The sequence below is a fragment of the Artibeus jamaicensis genome, unplaced genomic scaffold (assembly GCF_021234435.1).
Source record: "Artibeus jamaicensis isolate MK-2021 breed Jamaican fruit bat unplaced genomic scaffold, CSHL_Jam_final contig_64, whole genome shotgun sequence".
NCBI lineage: Eukaryota > Metazoa > Chordata > Mammalia > Chiroptera > Phyllostomidae > Artibeus > Artibeus jamaicensis.
The window spans coordinates 5,374,185-5,389,926 of NW_026521911.1; the positions used below are offsets into that span (position 1 = coordinate 5,374,185).

A 15,742-nucleotide genomic window follows, 5' to 3' on the forward strand; every position below is an offset into this window, starting at 1 on the left:
GTAGGAGGAACATAACAAACATCACCTCAGCCTCTTACCTATTTTCAAGTCAGCAGGACTAGGCACTGAAATCCAAGCTGCCCATTTTGGCCTTGATTATCTGCCCCAATTCTTCTTGAAAACCATTCTCATATCCCAAAATTTGGCAACTAGGTCCTAGCTTGATTTCCTAGGCCTAAATCCCAGATCTAAATTCTACACACCTGCTTTTACCTGTCCCTCACCCTACGCCCAGAACAGAGACTGGTAACAGTCTTCCAGTAAGCCGTCCATCCACCCGGGACACAGCCTGTCTGTCTGGGCTGCTGGTCCATAATACCCTTCAACACAATTTTCTGCCTGTGGTTCATTTATATTTCATTGCAAATATATGTTTATTTAAATTATAAGGATTTTGACAGGAGTGACTACCTCTTCTTACTCATTTTGTTATTCCTAGAAGGTCTGGGATATAACAGACATTTAATAAAAGTTTGCTGAACAAATGACAGAATGGTAAAAATCACATTAAACCCCTTTTTGTAATTATATATTTCATGTTTCATTCATTAGATGGAGAACTACTCGAAGACAGGCAAACATGTCCTCAGTGCCCATCAGAAGACCTAGCATATAGTGAGCATTCAGTAAATATTTTTACTAAATTTCTAAATTGATGAAAGAAATAACACCCTATATCGTGCTGAATAATATAAAGATCCTGTATACCCCAGGAACTAAACTGTGAAATAAATAGATTCTCTGGTGAGTTCTGTAGCTACTATTATAGGAATAACATCCCAGAAGACAGAGTCCCACAGGGAAGAGTAGTATCGCTCCTACTCACTTAGCTTGACAGAGCCGTCCATTCCCAACAGGATGTTGTCACTCTTGATATCTCTATGGATGACCTGGTTGGAGTGCAGAAACTCCAAAGCCTGAAGGCACTATTGAAGTGGAGTGGGCGGAGGGAGAAAGAAAGGACATATAATACAAAGACTTTCAGAAAATTAACCAATCCTAATTGTATAATTAAGACATTTCTTCCTAATTCTATAATAAAGTGAGGCCCCAACAAGTAAAGGGACCTGCTCCAAATCAGCGGCATAGACAGGTCTAGACTCTAGTCTTCTGTCTCCTGGCTAAGCATCCTTTTAATATTCCATGCTGCCTTACACCTTTCTTATAATACTCCTTATTTATTATACCTTATTATAACATACATTATAATAGTTTTCTTTCAGTACATGAGTTCCTCTAACATATTTTGGAGTTTTTTTTACAGAGCATTAGATACTTGGCAAAGAACCTGAGGCTCAAAAAAAAAAAAAACTATTGAGGAAGAATGGGAAGGATTTTGTAATGATTCAAAAAATAACAACACTAAAAATGGAACTGCCTTTTGACCCAGCAATTTGACTGCTAGGATTACACCCTAAGAATCCTGAAACAGCAATTCAAAAGAACCTATGCACCCCTATGTTCACAGCAGCACAATTAACAATAGCCAAGTGCTGGAAGCAGCCTAAGTGCCTACCAGTAAATGAGGGGATCAGAAAACTTACACAATGCAGTATTATACAGCAGAAAGAAAGAAGGAGCTCCTACCCTTCTTGACAGCATGGATTGAAATGGAGAGCATTATGCTAAGTGAAATAAGCCAGACGGTGAAAGACAAATACCATATGTTTTCACCTATAAGTGGAACCTAATCAACAAAACAAATAAGCAAGCAAAATATTACCAGAGACACTGAAATAAAGAACTGGCAGTCACCAGAGGGGAAGGTGAGGGAGTAACAGGGGAAAGAAGGGGAAGGGTCGTCAAGAATCATGTATAAAGGACCCATGGACAAAGGGGGTAGGATTGAGTATGGGAGGTGGGGGTGGGTGGGGCAGCGCAGAGTGGTGGGAGAAAATGGGGACAATTGTAATTGATCAACAATAAAAAAAAACTGAAGGAAAGTGACAAATTAGAGTTATACTTGGGAAACTAGGCATCTGGAACTAATATTAGAAGTAGGAAGTTAGGAAGATAATCTTATTTTGGTGAGGAGATAATTTATACTATTTGGGGTGTGCTGAATTTTATACACTTATAAACATTTGTGGACAAATACACAGTAGGCATCTAAACATATGAGTCTTAAGTTCCATACAGAGGCCTGGTCTTGAGATAAGTATTTATGGATCATTTATAAAGAGGTGATTATTTTTTTAAATAATAGAAATGGTTGGATCTGGCAAATGTTATAGAAGATAAGGGGAGAAAGAAAAGAACCTTGGAAAACACCTTATTTAGAGGGCAGAATGAATAACATACAGACTAAAACAATGAAATTGCCTGGTCCTGCCACTACCTGATGGACAAAATCGTTCTAGATAAATCACTTACTCTCTCCGGGCTATTGTTTTCCCATCTATAAAATGAGGAGATCAGAAAAGAGAAGCTCAAATTTGCTACTAGATTTAGTAGGTTAAGTCCGGAACCCAAAGCTAAAGTTTCAGAAGATTTTGCCAAATGAAAAACAACAGATACAAACCAATTGGAAAATACTTTTAAATACTATTTACATGTTCTCAAATTAATACTTTATTTGTAAAAACATGCTTATGGTTAAGTTAAAAACAAACCAATAACCAGAACTAGCTATTCCCTGCAAGAGTTGTTTTCCTAAGGAGGCTGAAGACCCTGATGTCTAGATGTCAAAACTCATGATCAAAAAGGATGATTTCGGAAAACTGGAACCTTCATCCCCTTCTAACAGAAATATAAAATGGTACAGCCACTCTGGAAAACAGTTTGGCCATTCCTCAAAATGTTAAGCCTAGAAGTTCAATTCTAGCATATACCCAAGAGAAATTAAAATACATGTTCAACCAAAAACTTGTACATGAATGTTCACAGAATTATTCACAGTAGTCAAGAAGTGGTAATGACCCAAATGTCCATCAACGGAGGAACAGATAAATAAATGGAGTCTAATTTGCTAATAAAAGGAATAAAATACTGCTATATTCTATAATACAGACGAACCTCCTGTGAAAGACAAAAAAAAGAACCTTCTGTGAAAGACAAAAAAAGAACCTTCAAACCATTATGCTAAGTGAAAGAAGCCAGTCTCAAATAAGCAAATACTGTATGACTGCATTTATATGAAATATCCAAAACAAGCAAATCAAGACAGAAAATAAATTAGTGGTTGCATAATGCTGAGAGGGTCAGGAAGTGGGATGAGTGAAAAATGACTGCTAATGGATATGGAGGTTCTTTGGGGTTGATAAAATTGATTATAATGATAGCTGTTGTACAATATATTAAAAATGATAAAATTATATACTTTGATAGGATGAATCAAAATTCAAAAAGTATGGTTTCTACTGAATGCATATTGCTTTCATACCACTGTAAAGTCAAAACATTTTAAGTGGATCCATCACAAGTCAGGGACCATCTGTACATTATATGGGTGAATTATACAGTGTGTGAATTATATCTCAATAAAGCTATTCTTTTTTTATTTCCATCACCATTTATCCCTTCATACCCGCTTCCATCTCCACCTACCCTGCTTTTTCCTGACACTGTTGTGTGTCCATCAGTTCCTTCTCTCCTTTTTTTTTTGCTCAAACCCTCCACCCACCCAGGTCCCCTCCCCCAGAGCTGTCAGCCTGCTCTCTACCTATGAGTCTGTCTCTATTTTGCTTGTTAGTTCAGTTTGCTCATTACATTCCATATATGAGTGAAATCATATGGTATTTGTCTTTCTCTGACTGGCTTACTTCACTTAAAATAACGTTCTCCAGGTCCACGCATGCTGTCACAATGGGTAAAATTTTTCTTTTTTGTGGCCAAGCAATACTCCATTGTGTAAATGTACCATGGCTGTTCTACAAAGCTATTTTAAAAAAGAGGGATGATCCCTATTAGAACTCACGGATAACAGTAATGCCACCTATTTAAAGAACATGGAAAAATTCTTACAAGTGCTTTTTGATCTATCTGGCACCCCTAAGTTATACACAGTGTGAATCTCCATTTCAAAAATAAACAGTTTGAGGCAAATTTACATCCTCGAATACACATGCATATATTTTTAACCAGTGAAAGAGAGTTCCTAGGGTTAATGAAAAACATCTTCGATGTTACAATGGTTTGTGGTTTCCAAAGGGCCACAGTACATAAACAGATGTACAACATAGTATGAAATTAAAATTTCATGGGGACAATGTGATCAGAGAAAAATGTCTTCAAAGGCGTTTTGGAGTTAGGGAAAGAGACATGAAAAGAAAATTGAGTAACACTGCCTTAGTGGTACAGAAAAGAAGTCAGATCTCCTAAGAATCCCTGTGTTAATTCCATTAACCTATTTTGCCTGTTCTAGATTGCAGGGTTTTTAATGCCAAGATGATCATATTTTCTAGGATAGTACTGATTTCACATGATTTTATGTTTCCTGATACTGATTAAATATACAACTACATAAATTCCTCTGCCCTGGCTGGTGTAGCTCAGTGGATTGAGTACCAGCCTGCAAACCAAAGGGTCGCTGGTTCGATTTCCAATCGGGGCACATGCCTGGGTTGCAGGCTTGGGTCCCTGGTCCGGGGAGCACAAGAGGCAACTACATGTTGATGCTCCTCCCCTTCTCTTTCTCCCTCCCTTCCTTTCTTTCTAAAAATAAGTAAATAAAATCTTTTAAAAAATTCAGCGACCAGCGGGGAGAGGGAAGGGAACTTAAGGGGAAAAAGGGGGAGGGATTTTGAGGAACAAGTATGAAAGACACAGAGATGAGGACTGGGGGAGGAGGGGAATGGGAGGGAGGGTGGAGACCGGGTGGGGGGGTGGGGGTGGGATGGGAGAAATAGATTAAAAAAAAATGTACTTGAAAAGTAACTAAATAAAATTAAAAAAAAAAAAAGAAAAAAAAATTCATCTGTATGCTTCCAGGTGTTGCATCATCAAACTCCAATCATACTTACTAGACTAATCTGTATCAAACTCTGAACCTACTAATATAATATCCTATTCTCTCTTCCCCCAATTCCCAAATTTTTCTCTGGGTGACTGATAAGTTCCAGTCTCATATCAGCAAAACACCCAATATCCTCAGTTTCTCTGAATGTTCTCTTCATCCTCTTGTTTTCATGAAAATGTGACTGTCCTCTGAGTGCTGCTCCGAGCCCTTGTGGAGGACTTCCCCTTCTTACACCAGCATACTACAGACCTCAGACATGCAACAGGGATGAAGAGAAAGGAGAATGACTATTCAGGCTCTGCTTTCTATTTCCTAAGCCTGCAAATATTTTACCCTAGATTTTAACTTGGCTTACTTTTCATATCATTCAGATCTTTTATTCAAATCTATGCAAAGCCTTGCCTGATGACTCTGTCTAAAATAGTAATTCTTCTGTCACCACCTTCTTACTCTGCTTCATAGGAAATTTCATAGCACATGAAGAAAGCAGGAAAGCAAAATAAAAATATGATTAAAATGTATATCCATATCAAAGAGATAAGAAAAACATTACAAAGTATTTACAGCAGTTAAACTTAAGGGTTGAAATTATGGGTGACTCTATATTTTGGTATTTTAATTTTTCTGCAATAGGCATGTAATTTTATAACCAGAATAAAGTTATCTTTAAAGAAAAAAATCAGGCTGATAGACATTTCAAACAGGTATAATAAAAGAATGGTGGGAGAGTCTAATTTCCCATCCAATTTCTCCCACCTGCACAGTGCCCAGGTTGAGATCCCATTAGGTGTAGAACTTTGACTGACATGGATTTGGAGGCCACACCCCGCTCAAGACTGGTTTGGCCACTGGCCTTACCTCACGGCAAACAGCTGCAATCTGGCCTTCATCCATGCAGGTTTCCGTCACCACATCTGTCAGAGAGCCTCCAGCCAAGTACTCCATGACAACCCACAGCTCATCTCCCACAAGGTAACTGTAGGAGTACAGACAAAGGGTGAGAAGTAACTGAGTACACTGAGCCACAGCAATGAATTTCAAGGACTAAGCACACAGTGAACCGCATTTCCATCAGCTCCAGGAGAGTTTAGGTTTCTGGGGTTTTTTTGTGGAAAAGCAGAATCTGGGGGACAGAATCACTAACTTGATATCTCTTAAAGATTCACCCATAGAAAACAAAGTGAACTGTTCTGTGAAGTCTCAAAGGGCAGAACTAAAGATCGCTAGGTTGGAGATATGAAATACAAAATTATATTTCATCAGAACACAAAGTAATCCCTCCTAAAATTAGACATGATTCCCACACAGAAGCACCAAAGCAGAGAGCACCCAACCACTTGAGAAAGATAGGATTTGGGGTCCTCGTTACCAATATTAGGGAAAGTCACGACACCTCCTTGAGAGTTCTGTTGGGTCTGAGATCATGAGCCAAGTACTGAGTCCTGTTCAAGACTCTATCCCCAGAGTCCAGCACCAGTAGAAGCCAATATTTACTGAATAAATCAATGGGTAAAATAAAAGATAACTGTAAATATTAAAAGATACAATGGCTAAAAAAGCTACTTAAAAGCTGTAAAGCGTTATAAACATAGTCATTATGCTGACAATGGTCTCCATTTTGAGCATCTCTGATTCCAGGAATGGAATGCATCCAGCCAGGCTGCAAAGCCATTGCCTCTTCTGGGAAGCCAAGGGCTGCCAGTTAGCACCATATCCCTAAAGAAATTCTGAGTGTGACTGAGTTAGAAACCAGTTTCACTGACAGATCAGATCACTCAGTCCTGTTATATGATAAAAAGATCACTTAGCCTATCTGGTTAGTATCTTCAGCTGTAGAATAAGACAAATAAAAACAAGGACAGTTCAGAACCCTACAGATTCTTCTGCTGGCTTCAGACAAACAAACTATTTGGATTGGTTTGTGCAGTGTGGTGTGTCTCTGATCTTCATCCTGCGAGCAAGAAGGACTGCTGCTGGGTAGGGAAGGACACTTGGAAAAAAGACAAATGGTCTCATGCAAAGGCTGAGATTTGTGTATTATTCTCTTATTCTTTCTAATTAGAAGTCTTGTAGTTCTTAAATTTCCATAAAGAATAAATATGACGACTTCTGCCAAGATGGAGGCATAGGTAGAAGCACTGTGCCTTCCTGCACAACCAAGTTAAAAACAAGAAAAGTTTTAGCAACAAAAATGCAGCCAACCACAGAAAATTGAACTATATGGAAGTCCGACAACAACAACGAACCCTTCAGCCAGACCGGTAAGAGGGGCAAAGACAGCAGCGGAGCGCGGTTGGGCAGGAAAGATCCACCAGACCGACCCAGGTGCTCGATCCAGGCTCGCAGGCAGCCGTGGGTGGATCCCAGATGTGGAGTAGCAGCAGGCGGACCCACTGAGAGCACAAGGCAACAGGCTGACCTCGGTCACATATTCACACACAAATAAACCAGCAAAGGACCGAGCAGTGAGACAGATCGTAAAGGCTCCAGCAGCGGGAAGCAGCAGAGGGGACCGCCACTGTCCCTCTCTGACCCTGCCCCCACATACAGCATCACAACCCAGCGACCTGGGTGGCCCTGCCCTGGTGAACACCTAAGGTTCTGTTCCTCATACATAACAGGCAAAAACAGAGCAAAACATTATGGTTCAAGAATAACAGCTCAAAGCCCCAGAGCCCATAACTCTAAGCGATTAAGAAATACCCAAACTTTCAGATGCACAGTTCAAAACACTGGTGATCAGGATGCTCACAGAACTGGTTGACTCTAGTCACAAATTAGAAGAACATATGGACTTCTGCCAAGATGGAGACGTAGGTGGAAGTGCTGTGCCTCCTCCCACAACCAAGTTTAAAAAAACAAAGTTTTAGCAACAAAAATGCAGCCAAAACCACAGAAAATTGAACTTCACAGAAGTCTGACAACAACAAACCCTTCAGCCAAACCAGTAAGAGGGGCAGAGCCAGCAGCAGAGCGGGGTCAGGCAGGAAAGATCCGCTGGATCGACCCGGGTGCGCGACCCAGGCGTGCGGGCAGCCATAGGCAGATCCCAGGTGTGGAGAAGCGGGCGGACCCACTGAGGGCACAAGGTGGTGGACTCACTGAGGGCTCGGGGCAGCGGACTCACTGAGGGCTGACCACAGTCACACATTTGCACGCAAATAAACTGGTGAAGGAGGGAACGGTGAGGCAGACCTTGCAGGCCCCAGTGGCTGGAGGCGGCAGAGGGGACCGCCATTGTCCCTCTCTGACCCCACCCCCACCTGCAGTGTCACAAACAAGCGACCTGGGTGGCCCCACCCTGGTGAACAACTAAGGCTCTGCCCCTCATACCTAACAGGCACGAACAGATCAAAACATGGCTCAAGAAGAACTTAGAGCCCCAGAGCTGTTAAATCTAAGCAATGAAGAAATAACCAAACTTTCAGATGCACAGTTCAAAACACTGGTGATCAGGATGCTCACAGAACTGGTTGATTTTAGTCACAAATTAGAGGAACATATGAAGGCTAAACTAATTGAAATGAATGGAAATGCACAAGAAACCAACAGTAATGGAAAGGAAACTGGGATTCATATCAAAGGAGTGGACCAGAAAGAGGGAAAAAATGACCAAACAGAAAAGGATGAAGAAACAAGAATTCAAAAAATGAGGAGAGGCTTAGGAACCTCCAGGACATCTTTAAACGCTCCAACATCCGAATTATAGGGGTACCAGAAGGGAAAAAGGAACAATCACGAGTAGAAAACTTACTTGAACAAATAATAAAGGAGAACTTCCCCAATCTGGCAAAGGAAATAGACTTCCAGGAAATCCAGGAAGCTCAGAGAGTCCCAAAGAACTTGGACCCAAGAAGGAACACACCAAGGCACATCATCATTACATTAACCAAGATTAAAATGAAGGAGAGAATCCTAGAAGCAGCAAGAGATAAGGGGACAGTCACCTACAAAGGAGTTCCCATCAGACTGTCAGCAGATTTCTCAAAAGAGACCTTACAGGCAAGAAGGGGCTGGAAAGAAGTATTCCAAGTCATGAAATCCAAAGACCTACATCCAAGATTGATCTATCCAGCAAAGCTTTCATTTAGAATGGAAGGGCAGATAAAGTGCTTCTCAGATAAGATCAAATTCAAGGAGTTCATCATCACCAAGCCCTTATTATATGAAATGTTAAAGGGACTGACCTAAGAAAAAGAAGATAAAAAAGATCAACAGTGAAGGGACAGCAAACTCACAGTTATTAAGAACCCCCCCAAAACTAAGCAAACTAAGAGGATAGCTAGATCAGGAGCAGAACCATAGAAATGGAGATCACATGGAGGGTTAGCAACAGGGGAGTGGGAGAAGGAGAAGGGGGGAGAAGGTACAGAAAATAAGTAGCATAGCTGGTAGGTAGAAAATAGATAGCGGGGAGGGCAAGAATAGTATGGGAAATATAGAATCTAAAGAACTTGAGACAGGTAGCCATAAACTAAAGGGGGGGAATGATGGGGGAGGGGTGTGCAGGGTGGAGGGGAATGAAGGAGGGGAAATAGAACAACTGTAATGGCATAATCAATAAAATATATTTTTTTAAAAAGAAGCATAGATGGTAGGTACAAAATAGACAGGAAGAGATTTAGAATAGTATGGGAAATGGCAAAGCCAAAGAACTTATATGTATGGTCCCTGTACATGAACTAAGGTGGGGGAATGATGGTGGGAGGTGGGGTACAGGGCAGAGGAGAATAAAGGAGAGAAGAAAATGGGATAACTGTAATAGCATAATCAATAAAATATATTTTAAAAAGTTAAAAAAGAATAAATATGGCAAATTAAGTCTTTATTCAACAATCTCTTTTGTGAGAGAAGACTAGGGGGACTTGGACTGAAAGAGAATACAGAACTGATAAAAACCTCCAAACCCTCCCACTGACATGAACCTATTTCCCCCCTGAGCCCCACCTAACAACAACAACAACAAAACACTGATGCCCTCTCTCCCCGTACATCCAAAAGACCCATTCTTTGGACTAATTGGGGGGATAAATATGAGGGTCCAAGGGACTATTTCCAGGCACTTACAAAGCAGAACCCATTTACCTAGGCACAGATCTAAAACAATGCAAGTCCAGATACAGGTTGTGTTGAACACTTTGTAGTTGTACACTGTGCCAAGGTACCTTCAAAAACAGTATCTTTAGCCTTGGCTGGTTTAGCTCAGTGGATTGAGCACAGGCCTAAGAACCAAAGGATCACAGTTTGAGTCCCAGTCAGGGCACATGCCTGGGTTGCAGGCCAGTTCCTAGCAGGGGACACATGAGAGATAACCATACATTGATATTTCTCTCCTTCTCTCCTTCCCTTTCCCTCTAAAGATAAATGAATAAAATCTTTTTTTTAAAAAAGTGTCTCTAAATAAAGGCTCTGCAAATCGAATATTTGGAGAGGAACAAATATGGATGAGGTTCTTCTCTGGGAGCTCACAAAAGTCAGGCTCTCAGTTGCAACACTCTCACTGAGTGCTCAGGTTAAGGCCACCCACTCCCGTCCTCCCACAGGAGCTTCCACGTGTCTTTTTTCTACGACAGAGTAGGAGATATTTGAGGGCAGGGACTGAGCTTTATTTTCTCCCGAGTCCGCAGTTTAAGCCTCTGGGCTTAAACCAAATAAAATAATGAATGAAATCATTAGGTTGTGCTGAGTTTAGAACAAAGGAGAAGTCCCACACTCTCCATTATGATCAAATCTTAAATAAAAATACTGAGTGTCACATTTTTACCAGAATACAGACAAACTAGAAGTTATTTGGGAGGGGGAACATGATGAAGAAAGATCTGGGACGCAGAATGATTTAAAGGCCCACGTGTCTGATGCAGGCAGATGGGCTGAAGGTCTTCCTGAGGCAGAACAAACAGTGCAATGACCTGCTACAAGGAGCTACAGGTAGTGCTCAGCCTAACCCAGAAAGACTGTGCAGCAACCAGAGGTGTTCAGCAGTATGGAGGCTGGGAGGCATAGGGCTACATGCACCATAAAAGATTCTTAAGTGGAGGCAGTTCCGAGTGTTGGGGTTGCCTTCTCCTTTAACAGCTCTACCACCTGTCAGTCCCAAAGGCCCTATCTCTCCAACAGGACCTGACCATACCTGTCCAGGTAGTTCACAATATTTGGGTTCTTATTTTCCCTCATGACCAGGATCTCATTAATAATCAGCTCTTTCTTCGGCTGCTGCTGAAGGTTCATCTGCTTAATGGCCACCTGAAATCAGAGTGAATTTAACATGCAATTAGAGTCACTCAGCATTTACTGAGCACCTACTAAGTATTGCACTGTGAACACTAACCAGAGAGAGATAAATAAAATACGGTCTTACCCTTGAAGAGTTCACAATTTACCAACATAGACCGCTGGTACTCAATACAACGTCTCCAGACCGGCAGTACCAACATCATCTGGAAACTTTTGGAAATGAAAATGTTCAGGACCTACCCAGACCTACTGACTCAGAACATGGTGTATTTTAATAAACCCTCTGGGAGGTTTTGATGTGCACCAAAATTTGAGGGTAAATCTTGCTACTAAATAAAATATTTATATTAATAAAATACTTTCAAAAGTCACAATATAAAAGGGGTTTGCTATAACAAAAGTCCATACAAAGTGCTACAGAAACACACAAAAAGGGCAAGGACTCTTTTAATCTGGCAATGTAGGGAGAGCCTTCAGAAAGAGGGAGATGGCTTTTTGAACTTGGTATGAAAAGACAAATTAGAGATGACCGGGTTAAGAAAAAAGAAAAAAGAGGGTAGGACCCCTATATTTTTTGCGTACATAAAAAAAAAAGATCTTGATAGGCTTTTTGTCTATAGAAATAAATCAGTTTCTACATAATACAAACATAAAGATACACTTTAGTTTCTAAGGCACTTTTGCATCCATCTCTTCTGTGTTGCGTACCATCTGGGTGTTCTCAAGTTTACTTCCCTTAATCCTCAGAGGCACCAAGCTCAGCATCACTACTGACCCTTTCTGACAGACAAGGAAATGGTGATTCAGAGGGGACATGTGACTTGCGTACACAGCTATTCAGTTAGCAAAGTCGAGATTAGAACTCTGAAAAGTGATGCCAATTTATTCTGCACACGTGACCAGATTAATCTTCCCTCATAGCACACATATGATGAACACTTCCCTGCTAAAAAATTTTAAAAAACACACACCACAATCATAGATGGTTCCTGTTTGCGTAGTGATTCCCCTCAGCCCAACAGCCAGGTTCTCACGATCTGACCCTATTCTACTTCCCACTCTATTTCTCCATATGCTCTGTGACCTGAGTATCTTGCATCAATTTCACACATTCAAAAGCTACTTATTTAAAAAAAAGCTACTTACACTTTGTGTCAAGACAAAAGAAACCTTATTCTCCAAACCAGATAGGCTTTTTCCCTTCCTTAAAGCTCCGTAAGATCATACGTACACCTCTCTTACGAAACTTACCACATTCTGCCTTGTATGCAATTAGTTAAGATGTGTACATCTAGAAACTTGAGAACTCACTGAAAGCTCCAAATCCCTGGTGCCAAGCACAGGACCTGACATGCAATGGGTGCTCAACAAATGTTTGTGGAAATGAAAAGGGGAAGAGAGAATTCAGTGGGTTGATATGTACTTTATTTTTAAACCACAAAAACCATCAGCAATAGGTTACTCTGCACCAGAGGAACAGACTTTAAATTATTTGCTGAATGTTAATTCCCTAAATATAGTTTCTTTTTCTGCTTAACAGACATGAACATGAATACCTGATAGAACTAAATTAGTCTTTTCAGAAGTAGCAAAAAGTATGATGGATGAATAATTCAAATTTTTATGGGAAAAAATCCTTACTCTATTATTTCTTCAAGTCACGTATGGGCAGTTTCTACAGAGATCCAGTTCATCAGTAAGAGTAGAGATAATTCGTTTAAACATTTTGATCGCCTCCCTTCCATTTGCCTTGGAGTAGGGTCTCCTACCAGGCTGGGCTTCTGGTCTGCTGCAGCTTTCTGTTACCAGATGACGATCAGTTTTTTCTAATGCCTGAAGGGCAACACACTGATCTAAAGACATATTACTTTAAGTATAGTAAAGTTACATGTTACACGCCCTCACATGTTAGGATCTGCAGCCAAAGGAGTGCCCTGGAGTTCCTCGGGCCGTCCTGAAGGGTGGAGCAGTACTTATGAGCCTCACAGAAGTCACTGCTGGCAGCAAAAGGGAGAAGAGAGACAGGCAGGCAGAGGATAACAGAGGTAGTGGCAGGACATCAGGGATGCTTTTTAACAACTACTGACTATGGCCTAGGCTACATGCCACCTACTCAGATCCCTTACACTCAGGCCACCAGACAGCACTCCTATCACAGAAAAAGAACTGGACCTGAACTCTCAGGACCTAAGTTCTAGGGCTGAGTCTGTCACTTACTGACCTTGACCAATCACAAGCTCTCTAAGGCTCGGTCTCTTCATCATTACACTAAGGATAATAATCCCAACCCTGATTCCCTACATCATAGGACTGCTTTGAGAACTAAATGAGATAATGGCCAACGTGTTACTCATATATAAAAATTAATTTAAATAATAAAGTGAGGCAACGATGAAAATGCTAATCATAGCAATAGCTGCATTTGGTTAAGTTCCTGGCTCACAGCAGCAAGAATGACAACATCAACAAGAACAGCAAAAACCAACCCCTCTCCCATGGCTACTAGTTACTGAATGCCTACTGTGTACCAGGCACTATGGTAGATGGTCTACTTACACTATTTCAGCAAAACCTAACAACAACCCTGCCAAGCAAAAACTGCTACCTGCATTTTCAGGTAAGGATTACAAGAAAATTGCCTAAAGTCATAATCAATGCTCACAGGTTCACATGACTCCAAAGCCTCTTCCGGTCTATTTTACACACATTCCCTCTAAAAGAATGGGCTTGAAAAATAATTGTTGCATCTGTAACTGGAAGACTTCCCAGCACTAACACACTAACCTTCCTATGGGTGACAGACAACAGCTCTGTTCTTCCCAGCTGGATAGCCCCCAGTAAGCACTCACTCACACAGCTTGAGAGTATCCTGCCAACTCCACTATAGATTTATATTCCCTGGGGCAGGAAATGAGGACTTCCTGACCGCACTGCATTAGCCACCCTAATGGACTCGCTTCCATTCACAGTTTTGTAACCACAAGGCGGGCACACAGCAAAGCCGGTTTCTGTTTCCTGTGGCCAGCTTCTCACACATGCAGCCTCCAAGCCTTCCAGGAATTGCCCACCATGAGCCTGCCTCCCATTAATGGCTGTAAAGGCCCAATAAGCCGAAACATGACAAGAGACCCTAGTGCCTAGCCTTAGCTCTGCAGGGGCCTTGCAGCCCAGAAAACAAATGTTTAGATTTTAGAATCAAAAAGTTTCTAAGCCTGTCCTTGTTAACCATACAACCCTAGAAAGTTATTTCAATTTCCTGAGCCTCAAATTCCTCATCAGTAAAAAGGAAGTAATATTACCTACCTCACAGGGTTCTTTTTTAGGATTGTCATAACCTCTTTTCTATCTCTGCCTCCAATTTACCATATTTAAAATTGGCACAATGATACTATCCGTCCTTCCTCACGATTTTAACAGGTCAGCACTGTAAGCCTTTTATATGTATACAATGGAAAGTATGGTCTCTTTTATTCATATACAATTTTTGCAGTGAAGGGATCAAACTGTTTTATTGAGGGCATTTGGGGCGGAGGGTCAAAGGGCTGGGAGGACAATGAGGTCAAAAGCCCCTGGACTGGCCGGGATCTCCCCGGCTTCACAGCTCCCCAAAAGCCACTGCTACATGACTGTAATGTCTTGGTGCTTGCACAGCACTGAACTTTCACAAAGTTCTCATCCTCAGCACAAGGTGTAGCACACAGCAAATGTTCAGTAAGTGCTGTACAGAATAAATATGTACAAATAAAGTAGATATGTGGTTCTTACAGTTTACTATGTATTTTCACATGCATTGCTTTACTGAATTCTTTCAACACACTTGTGAGGTTTATACGGTCACACACATTTTATAAATAGATAAAATTCAGGCTCAGAGAGGTGAAATGACTTTTCCAAGGTTGTATAAGTAACTGAAGGTAAATATATAGGTTGCTAAATTCTTACCTCAAAGAAAAGAAATAAATCCTTAACCATAATGATGATATTTTTAAAAAGTTGACCTACCCTCAATGGAGCCTCAATATTCGGCTGAGACACTTGCCAATGGCTCCCAATAGCACAATGGGATACAGCCGTCCCTATTATCCATGACCTCTCCACGCGCCAAAGGATTCCAACCACCAAATGTACGCACACCGGCAGGGGAGCCCAGCACTACTTCCACTGGAACGGGAGGCAACGCACTCAATCTCTGAGCCCCAGTGCTCTGTGAGCTTTGAACTTGCCCAGGCAGCTCCCAGCCACAGCCCACCTGCCAACATTCCCTCTCTGTATCCAAAGAGTAGAATGTAAGGAAACCCCAAATACTCTCTATTCCGTTCATGGCTCCCTTCTGCTGAAGATAACATCCTGGGTCAGCAGGTCTCGGCAGTAAGGTTCTCCCAACTTAATGCAATGAGAAAAACAAAGAGGTACTTCCAAATGAGGACTTCAGTGTCTACTGGAATCCTGGGCACAGAGTAATGGAAGATCAACTAGATTAGGAGTCAAGAGACATGTGTTTAAATCTCTCCTATATCAGATTTCTCTCCCAAGCACCAAACTTGTATAAAC

General features: G+C 41.2%; 1 protein-coding gene across 3 annotated transcripts in view; it reads right to left on the reverse strand.

The window, feature by feature from the left end:
- PAK1 (p21 (RAC1) activated kinase 1) overlaps positions 1-15,742 on the reverse strand; it is a 145,679-nt gene that overhangs the window by 8,445 nt on the left and 121,492 nt on the right. For all 3 annotated transcript variants that reach the window (XM_053670805.1, XM_053670806.1, XM_037138569.2), the window contains exons 10-12: positions 11,088-11,200; positions 5,816-5,933; positions 827-926 (exon numbers count right to left, since the gene is read on the reverse strand). In XM_053670805.1, the coding sequence (XP_053526780.1) occupies positions 827-926; positions 5,816-5,933; positions 11,088-11,200 (331 nt within the window). The remainder of the gene's footprint in view (positions 1-826; positions 927-5,815; positions 5,934-11,087; positions 11,201-15,742) is intronic.